The sequence below is a fragment of the Coenobita brevimanus genome, chromosome 13, assembly GCF_032717465.1.
Source record: "Coenobita brevimanus isolate Jiangsu-jjx chromosome 13, ASM3271746v2, whole genome shotgun sequence".
In the NCBI taxonomy this organism is placed as follows: Eukaryota; Metazoa; Arthropoda; class Malacostraca; order Decapoda; family Coenobitidae; genus Coenobita; species Coenobita brevimanus.
In genome coordinates this window covers 29,971,560-29,998,142 of record NC_136966.1, presented here as the reverse complement: position 1 = coordinate 29,998,142, position 26,583 = coordinate 29,971,560, and the positions used below count along the sequence as shown (strand labels likewise).

Sequence of the window (26,583 nt, the reverse complement as noted above, 5' to 3'; positions counted from 1 at the left end):
GCACCCAGTATATCTTTCTCGGACTTGCCCAGAAGCCGTACTTTTGAACTACTTCATGTCATAGGCATGACCAGTGAATGGAACACACTGATAAGCAAGGCTTTATTATAACTATCAATAATAATACGTATCAGAACATCATTTTTATATATTAGCTTCAGTTCACTCCGCATACCTGGATACTTACGATCATATGCTGGATACAATGATTATTAAACATTGTGTTTGGTATTAAAAATACTCCATTATTGATGAATGAAATATTCATCAAGTACTTGGTATGCGGAATCTAAAAACCTAATATATCGAAGTAACTTATCGATAAGTGTCATTAGTGGTAGTTATAATGATGATATAAATTTTACTTGCCAGATCAGAGTAATTCACTGCTCGATGTCATGACACGCTAATCAAGAGCACACCGATGTACGTACTACTGTGTGGATAGTCATCCACTAAGTGACTGAGTGACCACTGAGTCATCAATGAGCCACCTATATATATATATATATATATATATATATATATATATATATATATGAAGCCTCTGTAGTACAGTGGCAGAGTGCGCATTTTCATACACTGAAGAACAAGAGTTCGCGCCCTGCCAGGGTAATAAACTTTGAGAGCGTTCTTCCGACCTTTTACTGCATTGGCGGACAGAAGGGGTGCTGTGGTCAAACCAGTGTCGCATACTATAAAGTATGCTTGCACCCAGTCGGCTTGTGTGGGACGATTACACTTGGTTCATAGACTACACACACATATCCAAAGCCACTCCAACACCACAATTACACTTACAAGCACTTCTCACCCTACACACAATCTCTCAAGCCTAAGCCAATTCCCGATGTCACTAACCAAGGAAAAACTACCACTTTTCACCAGATTATTTAATTTTCGACATCAAAGTCGGTCTGCTGAACTCCGTTCATTTTCTGTGCCCTATGTGTCACTAAAAGGAAGGGAGGAATTATAACAACATTATTTTAGTCACTGCTATAAGGAAGAGAGGCTGTATTATAGTCAAAGAAGATAAAGAAATGGTGGGCTGAGTCTACCATCTCGGTTTGGGGACGATTATTAATCTTTCCTTCCTTAAATATCGCTAAGCTTTATTTTACGTCCATTTCGTGTATCTGTCAATCAAAATAAAAATAAACAGTGTTATGAGAAACATGTAACGATTCTTCATTAAGACACATTAGCACCACACGGCTGAAGATCGTACGTTAGGATTATAAACAATAACAAACTCCCGTGTGCCTACTGCCCTGCTGGACCTACTGTACAAAGATCATGGAAAACCGTTGCAGAGAGAAATGGACAGTGCCTAGACTGAATTATTTCCTGAAGTCTAGAGGAATACCCTGTTCAGGGTACACCACTGGCGTGTTGTTTTGACTTTTTGTACGGTATTTTGGAGCCCTCGGCGACATCGGATTTCGGCTGGCGGTCTCGTCTCTGCACGATTTCGGATTCAAACATTGTACAATTTTCATATGAAAAACTCTGCAGATATTCTTCAGCATTTTGGAGATGCAGCATTGTTCTTTTAGAAAGCTAAATTATATGGGTTTCAAACAAAATGTGCAGCTAGAGACTTGTAAATATGTGATGAATGCTGTCACACCCGGTGTGCTTTCACGGCTTCTATAGTAACGTTTTCCTGCATTTATCGCACTAAAGCATATCTAGGAAATTAGTATACTACTATGGTCAGACTCAAATATGAAGTCCGTTTGGGTGGGGCCCGCGTGGGGATTTCCCTCTCTACAGCTCTGCCAAACCTCCTCTCTCTCTCTCTCTCTCTCTCTCTCTCTCTCTCTCTCTCTCTCTCTCTCTCTCAGTTGATTGAGAAAGTTTTTATATATTTATAAGTTGTGTTTTCTTCTATATTGTTTCGACCTTTTTTCCACACCACCACCGAGGTAAAAGTCTTGGCGCGTTTTTTTTTTTATAGAGGTTTCCCCAGTAGGCACAAGTCCTCTCTCTGACCTTTCTTCTAGAAAATACTTGTTCACATTGTAAATAAGTTCTTTCTCCCGACCGTGGAGCACACGAGAGCGAGTCGGAGTAGCTGCCATCGTGGGTGGGGATCAGGGAGGAAGTGACCGGTCACCTGTAGTCTGAGGTGGGTGACCTTGACCTCTGGCAACGTCGGAAAGCGACGTCGTCACGTGGTGTGGAATTTATACAAATCATTGCTATTATCCTAAAAAGCAACACATTCATAGCACTATATAGCCTTATTTAATATATTTAATAAGTACAGAATATTTAATACACAATTTCAAATAGTAAATAGCTGACATATGACGGAGAGAGAGATAGGTACTGGGGTTGATGCGGCAGAGCTGTAGAGAGGGAAATCCCCTCTCGGGCCCCACCCAAACGGACTTCATATTTGAGTCTGACCATAAAGAATAATATCATGAAGAACTTACGTACGGTATATCATTAAATATCACGGGAGAAATTTTTAAAGATATGCGACTAATGTGGTCTCTGCATGAGTAGCCCGACTTCTATATTGAACTAGCTGGCGATCAATGGCAACTCTTCAGTTAGCGACGGTGCGAATTACATTGGCTGTATCGTCCCCACTTCAGTTGGGGTAGGCCCGTCCTATAGTGGACACTCAAACGGCTGATGAGATTATATATATATATATATATATATATATATATATATATATATATATATATATATATATATATATATATACTGTATATATATATATATATCATCAGCCATTACAAGTCCACTGCTGAACAAAGGCCTCCCCCAACCTTCCCGAGAATTCCTTAACTGAGCCAATCTTTGCCACGTTTTCCCTGCAAATTTCTCTATCTCATCCCTCCACCTCCTGTCTGGCCTTTTTCTGCTACGCTTACCATCTCTTGGTGTCCAGTCAGACAACCTCTTACTCCATAAATTATCACTTATTCTTGCTATATGGCCTGCCCACCTCCATTTCTGTTCTTTTATAACGTCTTTAATATCTTTGACTTTAGTCTGCTCTCTCACCCAAGTTGATCTTTTCCTGTCTCTTAAAGATATTCCCAACATTGACCTTTCCATTGCTCTCTGAGAACGAATTAATCTATATTCCACCGATTTTGTCAGTTTCCAAGTCTCACAACCATACGTCATAGCTGGAATTATACATTCGTTATATACTTTTCGTTTCATACAAACTGGCAAGCTACTTTTCACAATGTCCCTATGTTTACCGAAAGCTTTCAGTCCAATTGTAATGCGTCTTTTTATATCGCTATCATTATTTTTCGTTAATTTTAGTATTTGTCCCAGGTATTTGTACTCCTCGACTTCTTCAAGGATTTCTCTACTTTTTCTGATGACGCTCTTTAGTGTTTGGGGATTAAACATTACTTTAGTTTTACTTCGGTTCATCTTTAGCCCTGCTTTGAAACTTTCTCTGTTCAGGTCATTTAATATTTCTTGCAATGTCCCTGCTGTTTCTGAGATTAGGACAATGTCATCTGCAAATGGTTTAACTTTTCTCCATATATGTTCACTCATTTGTTTTCCCAGTCTAGCTTTCTGAAAATACTTTCTAGGCATGCTGTAAATAATTTTGGTGAAATTGTATCTCCTTGACGCACGCCTATCTCAATCTTAATTTTTTCTGAGTCCTTATGTAATTTAACTGTAGCAGTTCCACCTTTCTATGAGTTTTCGAGCAGTTTTACAATGTTTTCATTCACTCCTCGCTCTCGCAATGAATGTATAAATGCTATGTGCTCCACTGAGTCGAAAGCCTTTTCGTAATCAACAAAACCTAAGCACAGTGGTTTATTTTATTCTGTAGTTTTTTCAGTTAGTTGATTCATTGTGTGTAGATGATCAGTAGTCGAGTACCCGCTTCGGAATCCTGCCTGTTCACGAGGTTGGTTTTTCTCCGAATTTGTAGTTATTCTGTAAGGACTTTAGTGAAGAGTTTGTAAATGACTGATAGCAAGCTAATGTGTCGATAGTTACTAAGGTCTTTTGAGTCATCTTTTTTGTAAAGTATAATAACTATTGCATTTCACTATGTTTTGGGAATTTTTTTCCTTTTTATACATTGAGTAAATAAGTGAGCAAGCCTAGTTTGTACTTCTACTCATGCATCCAAAAGTAAATCTGCTACTATTCCATCTTCTCCCGGAGCTTTCCCTCTTTTCATATTTTTGAGATAATTACTTCATCTGGTGTTATCTCAGGTATTTCACTTGTGTCAGCTGAAAAGTTAGCTATTGGTACTATTATCTTTGATGTATACAGTTCTTTGTAAAATTCTTCAACTCTCTTCAACATCTTATCTCTGCATTTAATGTCTTCACCATTTTTGTCTTTTAGTGATGTAATTTGTTGCTTTCCTAGTGCCACTTTACTTCGGACCTGTTTCAGACATTTTCCTTTTTTGATGGTTTCTTTTATTTGATCCATGTTTCTCTTTCTTTTTTTTTTCTCTTTGTCTTTTGTTGATAAGCTTTAATTCCGCTCGTTCTATTTCATCTTTGATTTTACTTTCATTTCATTTCTTTTTCTCCTAAGCTCAAGTGTCTTTTCTGAATACTTCTTGGCTTTGGTTGTATTAGGTTTTCCTACTGCCTCTGTTGATTTTTTTTAGCACTTTTGTTCGTCTGTCATTCTGCTCATCAATGTCATTTTCAGCATTACTGAGAGCCTGAAATCTGTTCCTTAATTCCAACTGAAAGGCTGTTTTGTTTTTGTTTACTTTTAATAGGTATATCTTTTTACTTTTAATTATCTTCATTCTTTCACTTTTGAAACTGAATCTGGCTGTGCAACCCACCACTCTATGGTCACTTCCGATATTTACGTTGTTGATAACTGTGACATTTGCGATCGTGTTATTCTTGTTTGCTCTAATGAAGTCGATTTCATTCTTTGTTTCTTCATTTGGCCTTCTCCAGGTTTACTTACTCCCTGTTCTTTTGTGAAAGAATGTGTTCATTATTCTCATATTAAACATTTCTGCAAAGTTTTCCAGCATTTCTCCTCTTTCGTTCCTTTCTCCCACTCCAAATTTTCCCATACATGCTTCTCCATATTTTGATTTTCCAACTTTTGCATTAATGTCTCCCATGAGTATAGTATAGGTGGTCTTTTCCTCTTCCATATATTCGACCACCGATCATCTGCACACAATGAATCAGCTAATTGAGAAAACTACATAATATAATAAACCACTGTGCTTAGGTTTTGTTGATTACGAAAAGGCTTTCGACTCAGTGGAGCACATAGCAATTATAAATTCATTGCGAGAACAAGGAGCTAATGAGAACATTGTAAAACTGCTCAAAAACATATATAAAGAGGGAACTGCTACAGTTAAATTACATAAGGACTCAGAGAAAATTAAGATTGAGATGGGCGTGCGTCAGGGAGATACAATTTCACCAAAGTTATTTGCAGCATGCCTAGAAAGTATTTTCAGAAAGCTAGACTGGGAAAACAAAGGAGTAAACATAGATGGAGGAAAGCTAAACCATTTAAGATTTGCAGATGACATTGTCCTAATCTCAGAAAAAGCAGAGACGTTGCAAGAAATGTTAAATGACCTGAACAGAGAAAGTCTCAAAGTAGGGCTAAAGATGAACCGGAGTAAAACTAAAGTAATGTTTAATCCTCAAACACCAAAGAGCGTCATAAGAATACGTGGAGAAATTCTTGAAGAAGTTGAAAGATAATGATAGAGAAATAAAAAGACGCATTACAATTGGATGAAGAGCTTTCGGTAAACATAGAGACATTATGAAAAGTAGCTTGCCAGTTTGTATGAAACGAAAAGTATATAACGAATGTATAATTCCAGCTATGACGTATGGTTGTGAGACTTGGAAACTGACAAAATCGGTGGAATATAAATTAATTCGTTCTCAGAGAGCAATGGAAAGGTCAGTGTTGGGAATATCTTTAAGAGACAGGAAAAAATCAACTTGGGTGAGAGAGCAGACTAAAGTCAAAGATATTATAGAAGTTATAAAAGAACAGAAAAGGAGGTGGGCAGGCCATGTAGCAAGAGCAAGGGATAATCGATGGAGCAAGAGGTTGACTGACTGGACACCAAGAGATGGTAAGCGTAGCAGAAAAAGGCCAGACAGGAGGTGGAGAGATGAGATAGAGAAATTTGCAGGGAAAACGTGGCAAAGATTGGCTCAGCCAAGGAATTCGTGGAGAAGGTTGGGGGAGGCCTTTGTTCAGCAGTGGACTTATAATGGCTGATGATGATGATGATGATGATATATATATATATATATATATATATATATATATATATATATATATATATATATATATATAAAAGCAACTGGTGCCCAGGGTCCTCAATACAGGACGGAACTGGGCATTTTCAAGGCTTAATAAAGAAGAGAACTAAAGGGTAGGGACCTAGGAGCTTTGCAACTATGAGCCGACAGGCGGAGGGCGGTGCGCCTAGCATGCTTCCAGCAAAATCCCTCACAGAGGAAATCTGGGAGCCAGTGGGATATATATATATATATATATATATTATCCCATTGGTTCCCAGATTTCCTGTGTGAGGGATATAGACAGATAGATAGATATAGGTAGGTAGATAGATAGATAGATAATTGATGCATATATATATATATATATATATATATATATATATATATATATATATATATATATATATATATATATATATATATATATATAACTTCTCAAATAACGAGAGGGTTATGTTCCTGGAGAGGTCGCGTTATCCAAAAACGCTTATTTAAACATATTTTTCCGATAAGAAACAATGATAATATTGAGGGTTACGTTCCTGGATTGTGGGAAAGTCTACCCATTTGGGGAGTTATGCTACTCTATACTTAAAAACAACAATGTTAATTTGAAAGAAAATCCACGTAAAAAACAAAAACAGTATATTTGGAGGGAAGCAAACAACGTTTGAGCCCTAGTTGGGCCGAAGCGTTGTTTATTCTCCGCAAATACATACAGTACTGTTTTCGTTTTTACGTGGATTTTCTTTAAATTTTCTTTCTTTCACGGCATTGTGAAAGTTCAGCATTATTAATGCATTAGTAGGTCATAGAAACAATACAGTAACAGTAACATTTTCATTACTGTAAGTAGGTCACAAACACTAACAACACACAACATCAGGCTGACGAATGAGGATATAAAGGAGCTTTCTGGTGTGGATGTGGATGTGATAGGAAGCGTAATGAGGAATACACTGAGGTGGTTTGGCCATGTGGAGAGGATGGAGGGTGAAAGACTGACAAGGAGAGTGTATGTGAGTGAGGTGGAGGGGGGAAGAGGGAGGGGAAGGCCGAGGGTGAGATGGAGGGATGGGGTGGAGAGGTGTATGAGAGAGGGGGGTGTGAGTTGGGAGCAGGGCAGTGAAATGGCGGGGGACAGGGCGACGTGGAGGCGATTTGTTTGTGGCCACCCCAAACGGGATTGAGGCGTCTGGCAATAGATAGATAGATAGATATTTGTCTACTGTCAGACGCCTTAATCCCGTATGGGGTGGCCACAAACAAATCGCCTCCACGTCGCCCTGTCCCTCGCCATTTCGCTGCCCTGCTCCCAACTCACACCCCCCTCTCTTAGATACCTCTCCACTCCTAAAGTTTCAAATGAGCATAATCAAATCAATCAATCATTTCCTGTGGCACCCTCGGGGATGCATAGGGCCTCGATGAACTCACACCACCACATCCTATCTTGTGCTAACTCCTCAAGATCTCCCTAACACTCATCTCCAGCTTCCCGTCTCATTGTCCTCACCCACGTCTCTTTTGGCCTTCCTCTACCTCTCCTACCAAGTGCCACCCACCCTGGTGTACCTCGTACTATTCCCTGTCTCCTATACACATGTCCTAGCCACTTCCATCGTGAGAATCTAACATATTCATCGACCGGCTGCACTCCCGTTATTTCTCTAATTCTACTATTTGGTATCCTTTCCCACCACTTAACTCCTAATATTCTTCTAAGTGCTTTGTTTTCAAACACCAAGAATTTATTTTCCATAGTCACTGTGCTGTACCAAGACTCGTGTCCATGAATTAAGATACTCCTAACCATTACCTTATAAAGTTTGATTTTTGTATGCACAGAAAAATTGTTATTATTCCAAATATTTTTAAGCATTCCCATTGCCTGATTAGCCTTCTTTAACCTTTCCTCGAATTCAACGTTCAAAGAACCATCCTTGGCTAAATAAGTACCTAAATATTTAAACCTATCAACTTGCTTTACAACCATACCTCCAATTACACATTCCTGCGCATTTTCCATATTCATATTGATTATTTCAGTTTTTCCACAATTAATAACCAAACCCACCTTGCGACCTTCACTCACCAAACAGTCCAACACTCTCTGCATCTCTCTGGCCCATCACAAATCAAAACTATATCATCTGCATAATCTAAATCCAAAAGTTTCCTGTTCTCTCCCCAAAGTATACCTGCACCGGTTTCTGTTCCAACGCGTTTCATAATGTAATCAATGACCAATATAAATAGTAAAGGCGATAGAACACCACCTTGAATTACTCCGGACTTGACTTCAAACGAATCACTCAGACAACCATCAACCATCACTTTACAAAATGTGTCCTCATGCATGTTCATAATGACCCTCACAAACTCCTCTGGTATTCCATAATGTCTCATGATCTTCCCCATAGTCTCTCTCGAAACACTATCAAAAGCCTTTTCAAAATTAACAAAACAAAGACTTAACGGTACCGGTACTCTCATTTCATTAACTTGCTGCATCAAATGCCTAACTATAAAGATCTGATCACTGCAACCACGTCCCTTTCTAAAACCAGCCTGTTCATCCCTCAGAATACCCTCAACCACCGGCTCCAACCTATTTAACAACACTCTACTGAAAACTTTCAAAGCTATCGGTGACAAAGAGATTCCCCTCCAATTACCACATTCACTCAGGTCTCCCTTCTTCGGAACTTTAACAATTACACCATTCTTCCAAACTGATGGTAGTAACCCCGTCACCCATATCTTATTGAATAGCTTGGTCAAGATCATTATTAATCTATCCCCCTCCACTTTAAACATTTCCGGAAATAAACCATCCTCCCCTGGTGCCTTATTATTCTTTAACTGTTTTACTGCTTTCTCCACTTCTGCAAGCCTCAACTCTCCTGTTTCTATATTTAAATCTTCCTGAGCAGACGGTATATCCTCTTCTGGTGGTATTGGTCTATTAAGAACTGTCTCAAAATGCTCTTTCCATCTATTTTTAATATCTCCATCTTTTGTCAATAAATTTCCTTCCCTGTCTCTAACTGGTATTTCCTTGCGTTTACCTGCATTACCACTCAGTTCTCTAATCGATTCATATGCTATTCTTTGACTCTGTCCATCATTTTTGTTTATTAAGATTTCAGTCTCTGCAACCTTTTCATCCACACATCTTCTTTTATCTCTCCTAGCTAACCTTCTTACTTCTGAATTCAAACTCCAGTACGCAGCTCTTGCTAATTCAATCTCTCGTTCATCAACGCATTGCATCTCACTCCTCAATTTAGCCTCACCTCTCTTTTTTATCATATCCCACGTTTCCTCTGATATCCATTTCTTTCTCCTGAATCTCCTGAATCTATGTCTCCTTCCAATCGTACATTCAGCATGAGCATAAAATCGTCAATTTTCATCCAATTTACTCCAAATTTGACATGTGACATCATTGACTAGATATCCTGTTGTGTTTATACGTCAGCACTAATATGACTGCAGGGAACAGGTTTGCTGTTCCTTGCCACAGCTTCTAGTCTGACTTATTTAGGTAAGAAGTTTGCCCCTCAGATAGCGCCTTGACGGATAGGAACGCTAGCGCTGGACTAATATTGTTGCTCTTCGTGTGGCCCTAATATATATATATATATATATATATATATATATATATATATATATATATATATATATCAAAATTACTTCTGATTATAAGAAAGAGTTATGGAGACCTCTTGTCTGGAATACCATTCTTAACAAATACAACCCCATATATAAATGTGATTTTTATTAACCTTATCACAATTGTGATGGTGGATATTAGTGCACAAGTGGTGACAGTCGAGTGCTGGCGTCTAGGTTTACAGTAGCTGGACAGTTGGTCCACGGCAGCAGACTGCAAACCTAACTCCAAAGTTACACATGCAAAAAATAAGGTAAATACTCATAATTTCCTGTTTTCAACAATAATTCCTTTGTACGCTTTAGGTCACTGCTTCTCATCCTTAGAAGTGCAAGTGAACACGGGGGAGGGGAGGGCAGGTAAACACTGGGCAAGATATGGCTTGTGCAAGTATCTGAGTGCAATAACTATTAACTTGTATTCACATTTTACCCTCTTCTCCACCCATCAAAGCATGTTTTCCTTTGTGTCTTTGTGACTGAGTACGTTTCCTTCCCTCTGCCGGTCGCCTGGATGCCACCCTGCACTCTTTCTCCATCTCTAACAATCTCGGGAAAGAGACATATGAAGATCTCAAGAATTCTTGTGCTAAAATAATGGTACCAGAGAGAGAGAGAGAGAGCGAGAGAGAGAGAGAGAGAGAGAGAGAGAGAGAGAGAGAGAGAGAGAGCGTACCTGACACTCGTAGGTGCCTGTGTCCCTGGCCCTGGCATACTTGATCTGCAGGGTCCAGTCGTCTGAGGTGTCCTTGTGCAACACACTGAACCGCATGTCACTGGTGTATGTGTACACCCCAGTGGTGAGGATGTGCCAGTCGCGTCGCCGCAACCACGACACTTGCAGCAGCAGGAACGACTGGGGGCAAAAACAATACCATCATTATAGTAGATGAAAAGCAGTAGCATCAACAAACAACAGTCAGTTAGATGTATTTCATGTGTACGCCTCGGAGGAAAGGATGTGCCAGTCACGCCGCCGCAGCCTCAATACTGTAGCAGCAGGAATGGCCTACCTTGGAGCAGAGGGAATACCAGCATGAATATAGATCAAAAGCAGTAATATCAATACATGATATATTTTATGTACAGAGTACACCTCAGTGGTAAGGATGTGCCGATCACACCGCCTCACCCACAGTACTGCAGAAGCATTAAATTCCTTGGAGCAGAAGTAATATCAGCACTGACATAGACGAAAAGCGGGAATATCAGTACACTAGATAGTTTTTGTATACCCCTCAGTGGTATACTGAGATGTGCTGATCACGCTGCACAGCCTACTGTAGCTAAAGCGGGAACGAACTGGGGAGAGGACAAATACCAACATTAGTTCACTTTCATTTACAGATGATAAACAGCAGCATAATTATATAACCTTTCATCAGTTTTAAATCACCTTGACTCAGATGACGTATGATAGAAATATCGCGACATATGGAAAACTTTTTACTCAGAAGATGGAACGGGTGACTTAGACCCTTTCCGTTCATCAGAGTTGAGTAATATAAGTCTATATACTGAGAGAGAGAGAGAGAGAGAGAGAGAGAGAGAGAGAGAGAGGTCCATATATCCTGTTTCCATTCGTACTTGCAAAGGGTCCATGTTAGACTGAAATTGCTGTAGCTTTTGAATCAACAACTTTTCCAAATGTAATTAAAATTCTGCCTCCTGAACAGTTCAGGACAATTTGGCATTAAGACACACCAATAATTGATATAAACTTTTTTTTTTTTTTTTCGTCATCTCTGGACGAGACAATTAATAGCTTTCATTATATTTCTCAAGTCGATAGATTTCTTAAAGCCGGAGAAAGAGACAAGCAGCAAGAAATTATGATGAAACTTAGCTCAAGTATTGTCAATCTTCACATGGTGGAGACAACTATAGTAATTTATTTCACCTTGTCCCAAAAGACTTTATTCAATCGAGAATCAGTCATTGGAGTCTGCGTGTTTTATTTGGCACCATAACCCTCTTTTGGCCGTGCCAGTTCTAGTATTCTATTCATACTAGCACCAGAAGTATTTATTTGACTGAAAGTGAGTCATAGGTGTATGAGAATATTTAAAGAATGCAAACCGGTAAAAATGACATCTTGAACAAGAAATTTACATAATCATCATCATCCTGTCTTATTTTCCCACCTGCAAAGTGGGGTGAGGTAAGGTCCAGAAACAAGGGAAAAAAATATGACAGTGGGAAATCTAATGAACAGCACAGGCACTAAAATGAGCTATACAACCATTTATTATCCGTTCGAGCCTCTGGAATCCTGGTTCCCCCTGATATGTACACCTTTTCATATGTAGCACCATTATTACCTGCCACACATAGTCAGTCCAAGGATAATCAAGTAAAAAACGGGGATGGGGGAGTTTTCCGACCCTAGTCATGACTCCTCCACACAAAATTAATCCAATCAGCTCAGTCTCTTATCAGTTCTTTAGCCTCGCCAGCCTCCATACCTCTCTTTCTCACACACTTGTGTACCATATCTACCAAGCCTCATCCGACCTATTAACTCCTCATATACTCCCTTTTCACCACTTTTTTATGTCCATTCTTTCCGTATAGCCATATCATCTACTGGTTCGCTGCTCAGCTCTGTTGTCCAAGAATTTCTTAACTCCACAGCTTTCACACGTAACATTATTTTTTATCACGTCCACTTTCTGAACTCCACGCACATTTCTCAAATAATCAATTTCAACCATTCTAACTCCTGACTTCTTGTTTTGTTGCCCCACTACAGTCACACACCAACAAAAATGTGGTTGCTAAATCAGCTTCATTCAATTTTCTTGGAGCTGCAACCCTCAGACCTTTGCATCGTCTCAAGACCTTCAAAGCACCATCCAAGTTTCTTCCCTGAGTCACACTACGTTCAACTTCTTTTGCATAGTAGCCTCTCTATTCCGTCACTGCATGCGCCTTCTTAAACCCATTTACCTAATGAATTCCCTCCTAACTCACAAAAACCTCACATTCAGCGTTATCTTTTCGTTGAACAACCATCACTTTAATCTTCATTTGCTCTCAATACGATGTTTACAGACATCAAGAAACTCTGTACCAGTCTGCAGAGTTTCTGTTTACTGTGCTATTTTTGCTCTACCTTGGGCTAAGATTCCTATCTTTCAGTCCTGAATGCTGAGTTCCAAGAATAGGTTGACACCAGACATCAATGCTATCCACAAAGAAGTACTATGGAAATTAGGTAGAGCTGCAGAATTGTCCTTTTCTGTCATATGGCTACGTGAAATAAGTTGCAGAAGGACGAAAGTCTTGTCCAAGTTAGAGCAGGCGCAGTAAAGTATCTAGCAGCTCGGCATCATCTGCATACATCAGATTTGAAATCCCCCCTTCTTCATTAACGTTCAAGATTCCCATCCACCCCCCCTCTCTCTCTCTATTACACGATCATTCTCTCTGTCATAACCTCTTCCATATACATACTGAGCAACAATGGGAATATCACACATCATTGTCGTACTCCAGAACTAATGTTAAACTTAATTACTTAGACAACTGCCTACTCATTTGCAACCTTCTGTAACATCATAAAAATTCAGCATTGAACAGCTGTTCTCTCAAACCATACATACACAACATCGTCTCTCATCCCATTCTGTTTACCTTACCGTATGGTTTTTCTAAAGAAATGAATATCATAAATAACTTATAATATTCACAAGAAATTTACAAATAAAAATAACATCCTTCATTTACAGAAGCACTTCTCCTCATCACTTCCAGGAGTGACAGATGACCTTTCAGCATCCTCTAACCTTTTGAATCAGGTGATTTATCTATTGGTTCATTCTCAGGGCACAAAAACAAATTTATTTGCTTTACTAGAGACTTTTTGTAATTAAAATGTCGGCGAAAATTATGTATAAACCTTCGGGTTCGAGTAGCATCTCCTAACGTTTAGAAAACTGAATGTAGCGAGAAAATAAGGAATACATCATGGTGTTACAGGAAGATGGAAAAATCGAATAGGTGCAAGTGCTGAAACAAAACTCAGTAGGCTGTGGTTTATCAATTTACTGAGCTGAATGATACAGCTGCGTGTGTCGTATGAGGTTCTGTCTGATACTGTTTGAGAGAGGGATAGCAGCCCAGAGTTGCTTTGATTTTGCTGAGCTTGCAAATACTCTGATCTAGTCGCAACAGAATTCCTAACAACTACACTGCATTCCTACCACTTCATCAATTAAGCAGATTTTTTTCATGCATTAAGAAGTCCAGAAGCTCACAAGATTGCTCCCTCTTTAAAAAAAAAACAAAAACAAAAAAAAAACAGAGAGCCAAAGTCAAGATCAGTTCATTGCAGGATGCATTTGAAAGACTGGAGGTCATAGGCAGTAGGAAATACAGACAAAGGAAGACAGTTCCAGAGTTGACCTGTTGCATACATGAAGAACTGGAAGTAACGGTTAACTATTGCATTAATGAGCTGGACAGAAAAGGGATGAGTGTTTGTTGATAGACGGGTGCTATGCGCCCCTGTATTCATGGAGGGATGTAAGCAGACAGTTCAGAGGAGCAGTGACTGCTGAAGTAGTGATAGATATACTGTACATTAAGGCACATACAATACAACCGGACTGATGATGAAGTCATCCATTCACCACAGCAACATAATTTTTCTTTATTCCCTTCTATCTTATGATGATTTATCTCGGCTCAGAATAGATTTTACGAATCAGACGGGATGAACAGGACCGTTAACAACCTCATCAGTACGTGAGGGCCTATTTTGAATGAAATCTTTTGGAACTGACAGAAACAAATCCGATCTCCTTGTGTTGAAGCGCTCAGTGGCAGTAAAAGGATTTCCTTCCAATATGGTCGCCTCACTGCACTGTTGCAGATAAAAACGCTGATTCACTTCATTACGATATCTTAAGAAACGGTGAACAATTGTTATCGAAACTCAGGAATTCGATCTTCGAGCCCAACAAACTTTTCAGAATATTTGGTTTGAATTTTGTAACTGTCTTAATACGCAGTGGTACAATATCTTCATCTGAACACGTTGTGGGTGCTGAACACAGAATCACGAGAATAGTAGTGAGGTGTACAAGATGTAAAACACTTTTCTTGGAACATTCACTCTCGTGTGGAAGAATAACATAGGGCAGTTGTCAGCTTTCTTGACCAGAGTTCTAATCCCCAGGTGGGCAGTATAAAACCTTGCCGAGGCAAAGGCCTCACTCAACTTGGAAGTAGAGAAGATCGGAGGTTGTACTCTGTAAGGTAGAGAGAGAGAGAGAGAGAGAGAGAGAAACTAAATACCTAACACAGGGGAAAAAAAAATCTCTCGGGCATAATACCATCAGTAAAAGCAATATATATCCAAGCGTTTTTTGGTATGGAAGAACTGAGAATTAATGAACCTCATGTGCTCAGGGTTCCTAATCGTACTAAAACATAATTATGTATAATAAAATAATTGTGGGGGTAAAAAATTTTATTTATCAGGGCTTGGCACTTTCAAATTAGATATTTGAGGGAAGTGTGTGACGCATAATACGGAAAAGTTCAGTATAGTAATAGAAACTATTGCCAAAGGATGAATGCTGAAGAGTAAACATACTGAAACTGGGACGCTTACTGTAATGATTTTAAAGCACGAAGGAAATGTCGAATGTAAAGGTAGGTTAAAATCAGCAAGTACACAGGAAGTACAGATAACAGAAACTACAGTAACTACTGTTGCTGGTGGTCTGTTCAATTTTTCCACAACGTGAATATGCAAGTAATTAGTGTTGCATCTCTTGCTTTTGAGTTTCTTTCCATTACTTCTAGTGACGATACCATCCTGTGCTGAATCGTCGCTTTTTTAGAGAGAGTATATTTTCTTTCGTCAGTTGCTCATTGTACGGTAAATTTTAAAGCGATGGGATTATTCATGAGTTTCTGCGTTGCACACTCTCGAGTCTGTCTTCGTCCATACTAAAGTTCGGAGACCAGTGCTGCACACATTATTCTAGGTATGATTCAACTAATGACGTATAAGTCTAGAGGTTATATTTGGCCATTTATTATCAAAGTTCCTTGCGGTAAAGCCTAGCATTTTTTTTTCCTTTGTTACTGGTTGATATGCAGTGTTAGGAGCTTTTGATGTCGGTGGTGATATAAGCTCCGAAATCTTCAGTATTTTTGTCGCCTTATATTCATTTACGTTAAATTTCATCTGACATTTTCCACTCAGATTTATTAACTTTTCCAGGTTATTTTGTATAGTTTTACGTTTCGCTTTCATAATTACTTTGCCTCTAATTTTTGTGTCATCTACAAATTTTGCTACCTTAGAAACAAGTCTATTTTCTGGGGTAAAATGAACTGGTCCCAAGAAATGACCCTTGAAGAACTCCATTTGTTACTTTTAGACGACCTGATGATTCGCCATTAATCACTTAACGCTTCTTGCAATCCGTTGACCAATCACCAATCCATGAACACAATTATTTGACAGGCCGTGGGCATTTAGTTCTCCTGTTAGTCTAAGATGGGAGACCTTATCAAATATTTAGCTACATGACGTCCAAAGGTATTTTTATGTCTCAGTTGGTAAAAATTTAAGCAAATCTGTAAGACATGGTCTAATTTTACTAAACCTGCGCTGATTATATTATATAAAACTATGCCTGTTAAGGGATAAGGTAATTGTATCACTAACATTTTTTGCCCAAGCTTTTGATTGATACAGATGTTAGACTACTTGGCCGGCAATTTGTGGCACATTTTAATCGTTTTTTGAAAGACAAGTTATATAATTGCGAGCGTCTATTGATACGTTACTGTACTTTCAGGTAATTATTTATTGGGCACTTAAGTTCGAGGAAAGGCTAACTGTCTGACGTACTTCATGAAGTATGCAAGGAAATATGTGGTCTGGGCCGGTTGAAACGTTAGGGTCGAGCTTCTGAAGACAGCTTAATATATTATGTCCTGTCACTTCGTCGACTGATAATTTGTCATCTTCTGGTCCTGAGAAAACCGTTTCTGGAGCTGGAATATTTACTTTGACTCATTTTGTGAAAACATGATGAGAGAAGTCGTTCAGTAATGTTGCTATAGAGTAGTTTCATTTTCATGAAAAATTACCTTCCAAGTGTAACACGAGTAGAGGGCCTATGATATCCTTTAAATTTTTCTTACTTAAGGAATGAAAAATTCTCTTTGGGTTTAGCTTTGCTTCACGAAAAGAACACGGTACTTGTGCCTCATAGTATTGTTTCGTTTTCCGAGTTATTTTTGAACAATGCCGCTGTAATTTATAATATTCGGTACTGTCACCGTCAGTTTCTGTTCGTTTACTGTATGTTATTTATAAGCTCATCTCTTGCAACCGATGATGTTTTCAATATTCTTCGACATCCAGGTTAGTTTATTAGTGTGATTATTTCTTCGGACAATTCTCGGAATATTTTTTCGTTCATTAGACATCAGTCTATTGGCAAGTGTTTCCCAACTTTCCTCGAAGTTACCCACGTGTAGTAACTTAGTCCAGTTGGTGTTGGCAAATACTGTCTAATTATGATGAAACGGAATAAAAAAAAAAATAATGAATAGAACGAAGCCTATAGCCGAAGCTGCCCACTCCGTATATATATCTACTGAGCAGAATGAAAACGTCTGTTGATAGCAAGAAAAAAAAAAAAACGTCAAAGAAGTCATCTTACTGGAGAGGTTAATAAAAAAAAATAGCAATAGAATGTAAGTGCTTTAATACCAATCAAAGGAAAACTGGAAGAAAATGCATTACGGAAAAGGGCAAAATACTATTAGAGGATATAAAGAAGGGAATCTGAATAAGTATAATATGACAAAAGGTAAAATTAAAGACCTTTAGTACGAGGAAAGACGAATGAAGTATGCTGTCACACAAATGAAATCTTGTGACAAGGAGACAGAGAGAGAGAGAGAGAGAGAGAGAGAGAGAGAGAGAGAGCAGTGCCTGGTGAAGGGTGGAATTAGCAAGAGTAAAAATATTATCAAAGCCAATTGTTATGCGTTCTCCTTCCCCCTCATCTGGTCGGTCCCAGAGAGGAAATGGAAAGGAAATTTGCATGAAGATACATTGACGAGCTTGAGGAAGATGAAAAAAAGAATTATGTGTGAGGAATATTAATCAAAAGATCGGAGAAAGAACGAAAACTAATATGAAAATCGCGCCAACATTATGCGTAATGACGAACAACCATGAAACATGAAAAAAGGAGAGAAACAGAAGGAAAAGGGACTTCTGTCTGTCTGTCTGTCTGTCTGTCTCTGTCTCTGTCTGTCTCTCTCTCTCTCTCCATAAATTAGGGTAAATAAAAAGTAAAGGCATAATGTGAATTAAGCCACATGCACATTTCACTGCAGTCTAACCAGGTGTAATTAGCTGTATCTGATTTCGTGCAGTGTACTGTCAATGTGGATCAGACAGTGATTATGTCAGAGGGGACGGTCCACTTCATGATTGTAAAATCCTTGAATAACGTGTCGCGATTAGAGTTTCCTGTGGAGACTGTCAAACTTGTTTAATTTCACTGTAGAACAGTAGCACTGTATGGCACTATTAACTGCATGAGCCAGAGAATAGGTAGAATCTTTATCTATTGATATACATGTGAGTCTGACGACCCTGTTCAGGGTGCACATCAACGTCGAGGTGTCAAGGTCTCATCGACTGTGCTAGGGCTGTCGACGACGCACTGTGTTTCCATGTGCTGTGATGCGAGACATGAACACTTGTTCTCCCTATTCAGCACTGCATGAAGACTTAGGATACTGAGAATTTTTTGCTAGATGGGTCTCAAGACTATTTTCCTGCATCATGACAGTGTTCGCACCCATGCAGTGGCTGACACTGGAGTCGATTCAGAACCTCAGGTTAGAGATCCTGCCACATTCTTCTTACAGTCAGGACCATGTGATTTCTATATCCCCAGCGTACATAAAGAAGTGCTGAATGGGTGACGATTGGTGAAGGAATAGGCGTGGAACCTTCTCCCCCCCTCCCATCAAATCTCCAACTCCTTGTAGTTATCTCTTTTTAATAATCTAATCACTTGTGCAGTCGACAGACATACATCTATTTCATATATATTACTAAAAAATTTGTAGTTGGTACCTGGTGGCACCACTACCCACTTACTTGATGTAGTGCTGCTTACTTCTTCCTTCCCCATTCTAATTTCATCTTGGTGTTTGGCCTTTTCTCTTGATAATTTTACTTTTCCTTTGTCACGTTTATATATCACTATTCTCCCCATTTCAGGTGGCTTTATAGTGAGTGAAACTCCTAATGGTTTCCTGTAACCTAGGAAGCCATTTACAACGCCGGGTGGTAAACATACTGCCAGTTTGCGAGGTGAAATGGAGCCTGCTATGGTGTCCCTGTTAACGGGGTGGAGGGACGCAAATGCAGCGTCCGTCCAGGAACCAAAGATTCACATTTCCCTGCGCTTCGCTATGGTGACGCGCTGCCAGCCATAAGGGATCGTTAATTCAGTGCATGGGATTACCTTCCAGGGGTGGCTGCTTGCCTGCGATTGATGGGTCTGCACAGCCAGACTGACTGGGGTTGACCAACTGAACAACAACAACAACAACAACAACAACCACTGATAGATTTGGTACTGATGATGAAGAGAAAGATGTAGTACACACACACACACACACACACACAGACACACACACACACACACCGCTCGCTGGCTCAGTGGTAGCATTCTCGCTTGCCGTCTCGTAGGCGGAAGTTCGCGCCTCGCTCAGGTTGCGAAAAATTTCACTGACGAAGTGGGTGGTTACTGTCCCCCTTGAGCAAGGGGACGGGGGTGTGCATGTGTGAAGGTCACAGCCTTGCCCCTAGATCGGACTATATGAGCTCTCAGCTCCCTTCCGGGTGGGTAAAAGCTGACGATCACTACCATCAAGTGATCCTGACCTACACAGTGAATTACCCGGTGAATTACACACACACACACACACACACACACACACACACACACACACACACACACACACACACACACACACATATAGATACAGAGAAAGAGGTATACAGTAGATATATATATGTAAAATCTGTCTGTCTATCTATCTATCTATCTATCTATCTATCTATCTATATATATATATATATATATATATATATATATATATATATATATATATATATATATATACCGTATATCTATTTATATATATATATATATATATATATATATATACCGTATATCTATTTATATATATATATATATATATATATATATATATATATATATATATATATATATATATATATATCAATCAATCAATCATCTCCTGTGGCACCCTCGGGGATGCATAGGGCCTCGATGAACTCACACCACCACATCCTATCTTGTGCTAACTCCTCAAGATCTCCCCAACACTCATCTCCAGCTTCCCGTCTCATTGTCCTCACCCACGTCTCTTTTGGCCTTCCTCTACCTCTCCTACCAGGTGCCACCCACCCTGGTGTACCTCGTACTATTCCCTGTCTCCTATACACATGTCCTAGCCACTTCCATCGTGAGAATCTAACATATTCATCGATCGGCTGCACTCCCGTTATTTCTCTAATTCTACTATTTGGTATCCTTTCCCACCACTTAACTCCTAATATTCTTCTAAGTGCTTTATTTTCAAACACCAAGAATTTATTTTCCATAGTCACTGTGCTGTACCAAGACTCGTGTCCATAAATTAAGATACTCCTAACCATTACCTTATAAAGTTTGATTTTTGTATGCACAGAGAAATTGTTATTATTCCAAATATTTTTAAGCATTCCCATTGCCTGATTAGCCTTCTTTAACCTTTCCTCGAATTCAAAGTTCAAAGAACCATCCTTGGCTAAATAAGTACCTAAATATTTAAACCTATCAACTTGCTTTACAACCATACCTCCAATTACACATTCCTGCGCATTTTCCATATTCATATTGATTATTTCAGTTTTTCCACAATTAATAACCAAACCCACCTTGCGACCTTCACTCACCAAACTGTCCAACACTCTCTGCATCTCTTCTGGCCCATCACAAATCAAAACTATATCATCTGCATAATCTAAATCCAAGAGTTTCCTGTTCTCTCCCCAAAGTATACCTGCACCGGTTTCTGTTCCAACACGTTTCATAATGTAATCAATGACCAATATAAATAGTAAAGGCGATAGAACACCACCTTGAATTACTCCGGACTTGACTTCAAACGAATCACTCAGACAACTATCAACCATCACTTTACAAAATGTGTCCTCATGCATGTTCATAATGACCCTCACAAACTCCTCTGGTATTCCATAATGTCTCATGATCTTCCCCATAGACTCTCTCGAAACACTATCAAAAGCCTTTTCAAAATCAACAAAACAAAGACTTAACGGTACTCTCATTTCATTAACTTGCTGCATCAAATGCCTAACTATAAAGATCTGATCATTGCAACCACGTCCCTTTCTAAAACCAGCCTGTTCATCCCTCAGAATACCCTCAACCACCGGCTCCAACCTATTTAACAACACTCTACTGAAAACTTTCAAAGCTATCGGTGACAAGGAGATTCCCCTCCAATTACCACATTCACTCAGGTCTCCCTTCTTCGGAACTTTAACAATTACACCATTCTTCCAAACTGATGGTAGTAACCCCGTCACCCATATCTTATTGAATAGCTTGGTCAAGATCATTATTAATCTATCCCCTCCACTTTAAACATTTCCGGAAATAAACCATCCTCCCCTGGTGCCTTATTATTCTTTAACTGTTTTACTGCTTTCTCCACTTCTGCAAGCCTCAACTCTCCTGTTTCTATATTTAAATCTTCCTGAGCAGACGGTATATCCTCTTCTGGTGGTATTGGTCTATTAAGAACTGTCTCAAAATGCTCTTTCCATCTATTTTTAATATCTCCATCTTTGGTCAATAAATTTCCTTCCCTGTCTCTAACTGGTATTTCCTTGCGTTTACCTGCATTACCACTCAGTTCTCTAATCGATTCGTATGCTATTCTTTGACTCTGTCCATCATTTTTGTTTATTAGGATTTCAGTCTCTGCAACCTTTTCATCCACACATCTTCTTTTATCTCTCCTAGCTAACCTTCTTACTTCTGAATTCAAACTCCAGTACGCAGCTCTTGCTAATTCAATCTCTCGTTCATCAACGCATTGCATCTCACTCCTCAATTTAGCCTCACCTCTCTTTTTTATCATATCCCACGTTTCCTCTGATATCCATTTCTTTCTCCTGAATCTATGTCTCCTTCCAATCGTACATTCAGCAGTCTCATGCAAAACTTTGTTCACATCCTCCCACATCTCATCTACACTTCTCTCCCCCTCTTCCAACGTTTCCAACACCAAAAACCTATTTCTGCATTCTAATCTGAATTCCTCCTTTTCTTCTCCCCTTCCCTTCTAAGCTTAACAATATCGTATCTACCAACACCAGATTTTTCCTTCTTCTGATTTTTAAGTTTAAACCTTATTTTTGCAATGCTGAGTTGATGGTCACTACCAATATCCGCTCCCCGTTTAACATGAACATCTAGCAGAGAACTTCTATGCCTCCTACTGATAGCGATGTGATCAATCTGATTTTTATATTTTCCACACGGCGACACCCAAGTTGTCTTGTGTATATTGCAATGCTGAAAGAGTGTGCCCCCGATGACTAAGTCATTTGCTAGACAGAAGCTTCCAAACCTCACTCCGTTTTCACTCATCCTACTACCAACTCCCATCTTACCCATACATGCCTCAAATCCCTCATTTGAACAGCCCATTACTGCATTAAAGTCTCCAACACAGATCAAAACATCATGTCTAGGTACCCTTCCTACTCCTTCTTGCAACTTTTCATAAAATGTGTCTTTCCTTTCATCGAGTGCATCATTAGTAGGTGCATAACACACAAACAGACTGATGTTGCCATGATTTGATTTAAACCGTGCGTATAGCAATCGCTCATCTATAGGATCCCACTCACATAAAGCCTTATTTGCCTTACAACCCAGCAACAATCCTACTCCCTGATAATGCATTCCGTCCTGTCGACCAGATATCAATAAACGTATACCATCCTCCAAATCCAACTTATCGACTCCAGTTAATCTAGTTTCTGTCAGAGCACAAATATCAAGTCCGTAATTTTGGAAAACCTTCACTAACTCATCGATTTTACCGTCATGATTTAGCGTTCTCACATTCCAGTTACCAATTTTAATTGTATTTTTTGCATTGACAAAGGAATTAGATCGTAATTGAGGCAACCGTGAGATTCTTAGCACCCCCTGCCCATTTAAGGGCTGCACGGGACTGGGGGCCATTATTGTTCTTTCAGAGTCCATCAAGGTTTCTTTGGCTAACTTCCTGAACACCTCGCCATTGTGTTGCAGTCGCAGTAGGCAGCTAACTTGCCTGATTGCCCACACCCGAAAGACCCAGCTATGCTGTAGCCAGTCACGTGCCGGCATGCTTCCCAGCCATTTCACTCTCAAGGAGTTCCTCTGCTTGAGAAAGCAACCACCCCCCTGCTCCCGTATATATACCGTATATATACCGTATATCTATTTCTCTCTCTCTCTCTCTCTCTCTCTCTCTCTCTCTCTCTCTATATATATATATATATATATACCGTATATCTATTTCTATATATATATATATATATATATATATATATATATACCGTATATCTATATCTATATCTATCTATCCATCTATCTATCTATCTATATATATATATATATATATATATATATATATATATATATATATATATATATATATATATATTTTAATAATAGAACGGAGGAAGGAAAAACAAATGGGGAAAAAAAAAATCCATACACCAGATTACTGGTGTCCTCTGTTCATAAAATGTCTGTAACAGTTAGACTTGAACAGTTGTGGGTTGAAATTTGGAGGAAAACAACTCTAGGGAAGCGAGTTCCAGTGAGATGCAGTTCGGGGAATGAAAAAATTCTGATAGGCAGAAGTTCTGCAATATGGTTGAGTGACATTCCAGTCATGAGTGCTACCAGATGCCCATGTAGCACGAGGGAAGGCATGGAGAGGTGGCACCATGGACGCAACTTCGTCTGAGCATTTGCCAAAAAAATATCTGTAAAATAATGCAAGGGAGGCAACATTCCTTCTTACTTGCAGGGGAGGTAGTTTATATGTAATGGCAGGGTTGTTAATGATTCTAACAGCTTTATTCTGAATTTTGTCTAGTTGTCTTAATGCAACCTCTCCACAACCATTCCACAAGGGTGAGCAATATGCAAGCTGAGAGTGCACATGACTCTTATAAATTATAGCTAAATGCTCATCGGCGAAGAAGTTACGGACTCTGTACAATAATCCAAGTTTCTTTGAGGCGGTTTTAGCAAGTGATCTGACATGAGAGGTCCAGCTGAGGGCACTGTTAAGTGAGATACCAAGAATTTCAATACTTTTGGAGATGGGAATATTAGTAGCACTGAAGGTAATGTACGAATCTGGCAATATCTGTGTATTTGTAAACTGTATATATTTAGTTTTACTAGCATTAAAAGAGACAAGGTTGTTTTGTCCCCATTCACTGATTGTAGCTAGATCTTGATTTATGGAGATGGCTGTACTGAGTTGAGAGGTAGAGATATTAGACTTTGTAAATGGATGTCTGAGTGTGAATGAACTATGTAGTGTTGAGTCATCTGCATATGAGTGAATGGGATTGTGAGTGACAGATAAGAGATCATTAATATGAACCAGAAATAGGGTTGGCGCCAGAAATGATCCCTGCGGCACGCTGGCGTTAATTGAGTGGAAATTCGAATATACATCATCTACTTTTACTCTTATTTTCCTGTCACTAAGATAAGAAGAAATCAAAGGAACAAAAGACGTTAGTCCATAGCAAGGGAGTTCGGCCAGCAGGGAATGGTGCCATACTCTGTCGAAAGCTTTAGAGATATCAAGAGCTACTGCATGAGTTTCTCCAAAAAGATCAATTGATTAATGGATGGTATGAGTTAAGAGATTGAGTATGTCAATGGTGGATCTTTCGTGGCGAAAACCGTATTGTCTATCACTAATTAAGTTGTTGGATTGAAGATGTTTAACAATATGCTTATTAATTAAAGTTTCAAATACCTTACCAAGAGAAGATGTGACAGCTATTGGTCTGTAATTGGAGGGGTCAGACGAACTTCCTTTCTTCGGAACTGGGTGGATATTAGCTTCTTTCCATGAATTTGGGAATAAAGAAGTACGTATGCATAGTCTGAATAATTTGGCTAGGACAGAGGCAAGTTCAGGGGAACACTTTTTCAAAACAATTGGCGGAATTCCATCTGGGCCTGGAGCTTTGTTGGTAGGTAAATTGTCTAGGATGGATTTTAACGAATCTTGTCTGTATTTTAAGTGGGGCAATGTCGGGAGAATCAAGTTCCAGTACTGAGACATTCTGGCTGGTATCATCTATGGTAGAGTTTCTTGCAAAGGTACTAGCAAAGATATCTGCTTTCCCACGTGGGTCATTTGTAATATTGCCATCTGAAGATTTTACTGGGGGAATGGAAGATGACTTGTTAAAGTTATTATTGAAAGAATTAAGAGTTGACCAGAATATTCTATTGTCATTAGGGTTGTTAAGTAGTTTTGATGCTTGCTTTTGAAAAAAGTTTGATTTAGATAGATTTAATACAGCTTTTGCATGATTTCTAGCAATTTTAAATATATATATATATATATATATATATATATATATATATATATATATATATATATATATATATATATAGATGGACAGTGTGAAGAGAGCGCTGGATGTGAGAGGGATGTCTGTTGAGCAAGGAAGAGTGGCTGTGCGTGACAGAGATAAATGGAGAGAAATTGTGAATGAATAAGTGATGTCGCAGCCCTGAGGGGATATTCTCCCCCATTTGGTCTCATCAGCTAGTCAGGTCAGGTGCGGGTAAGGGGATGGGTCTGTTATGACGTGGCAGGGGTAAACCAGTTCTGCTGTCGGGCCCTGCTGCGGATGACACTGATTGCATTGCACAGTTGACCCTTGTGCGGTGTGGTGCGGTGAGGATCTGTCCGCTCTCCCCATTGGGGCTAAGATGCAAATGAATGTGTTTGAATGGATGAGTAAATGGGGAGTGTGTCGTCCTGTCTCGGCTACCTCCCTTTACTTGGGGGAAGCAGCCTAGGTATATATATATATATATATATATATATATTTATATATACTGTATATATATATATATATATATATATATATATATATTTACTGTATATATATATATATATATATATATATATATATATATATATATATATAGATAGATAGAGAGATATATAGATATATATAGATATATATATATACTGTATATATATATATATATATATATATATATATATATATATATATATATATATATATATATATATATATATATATATTTTTAATGCGAGGAAGAAGGAACCAAAGGCCATGAGCCCGCAATAACAGTTCCCTTCAAGAAAAAACAAAATACAATAGAGAGCCAAATTCAAGATACGGTCATTTTGAGATGCCTGGACTCACTGTGTTTGAAAGACTGGA

General features: G+C 38.9%; 1 protein-coding gene across 1 annotated transcript in view; it reads right to left on the bottom strand.

Moving 5' to 3' along the window:
* The window catches only part of LOC145415349 (uncharacterized), a 185,705-nt gene that overhangs the window by 39,488 nt on the left and 119,634 nt on the right, over positions 1 to 26,583 (bottom strand). The window contains exon 3 of the mRNA XM_080284638.1: positions 10,639 to 10,818. Within this exon, the coding sequence (XP_080140764.1) occupies positions 10,639 to 10,818 (180 nt within the window). The remainder of the gene's footprint in view (positions 1 to 10,638; positions 10,819 to 26,583) is intronic.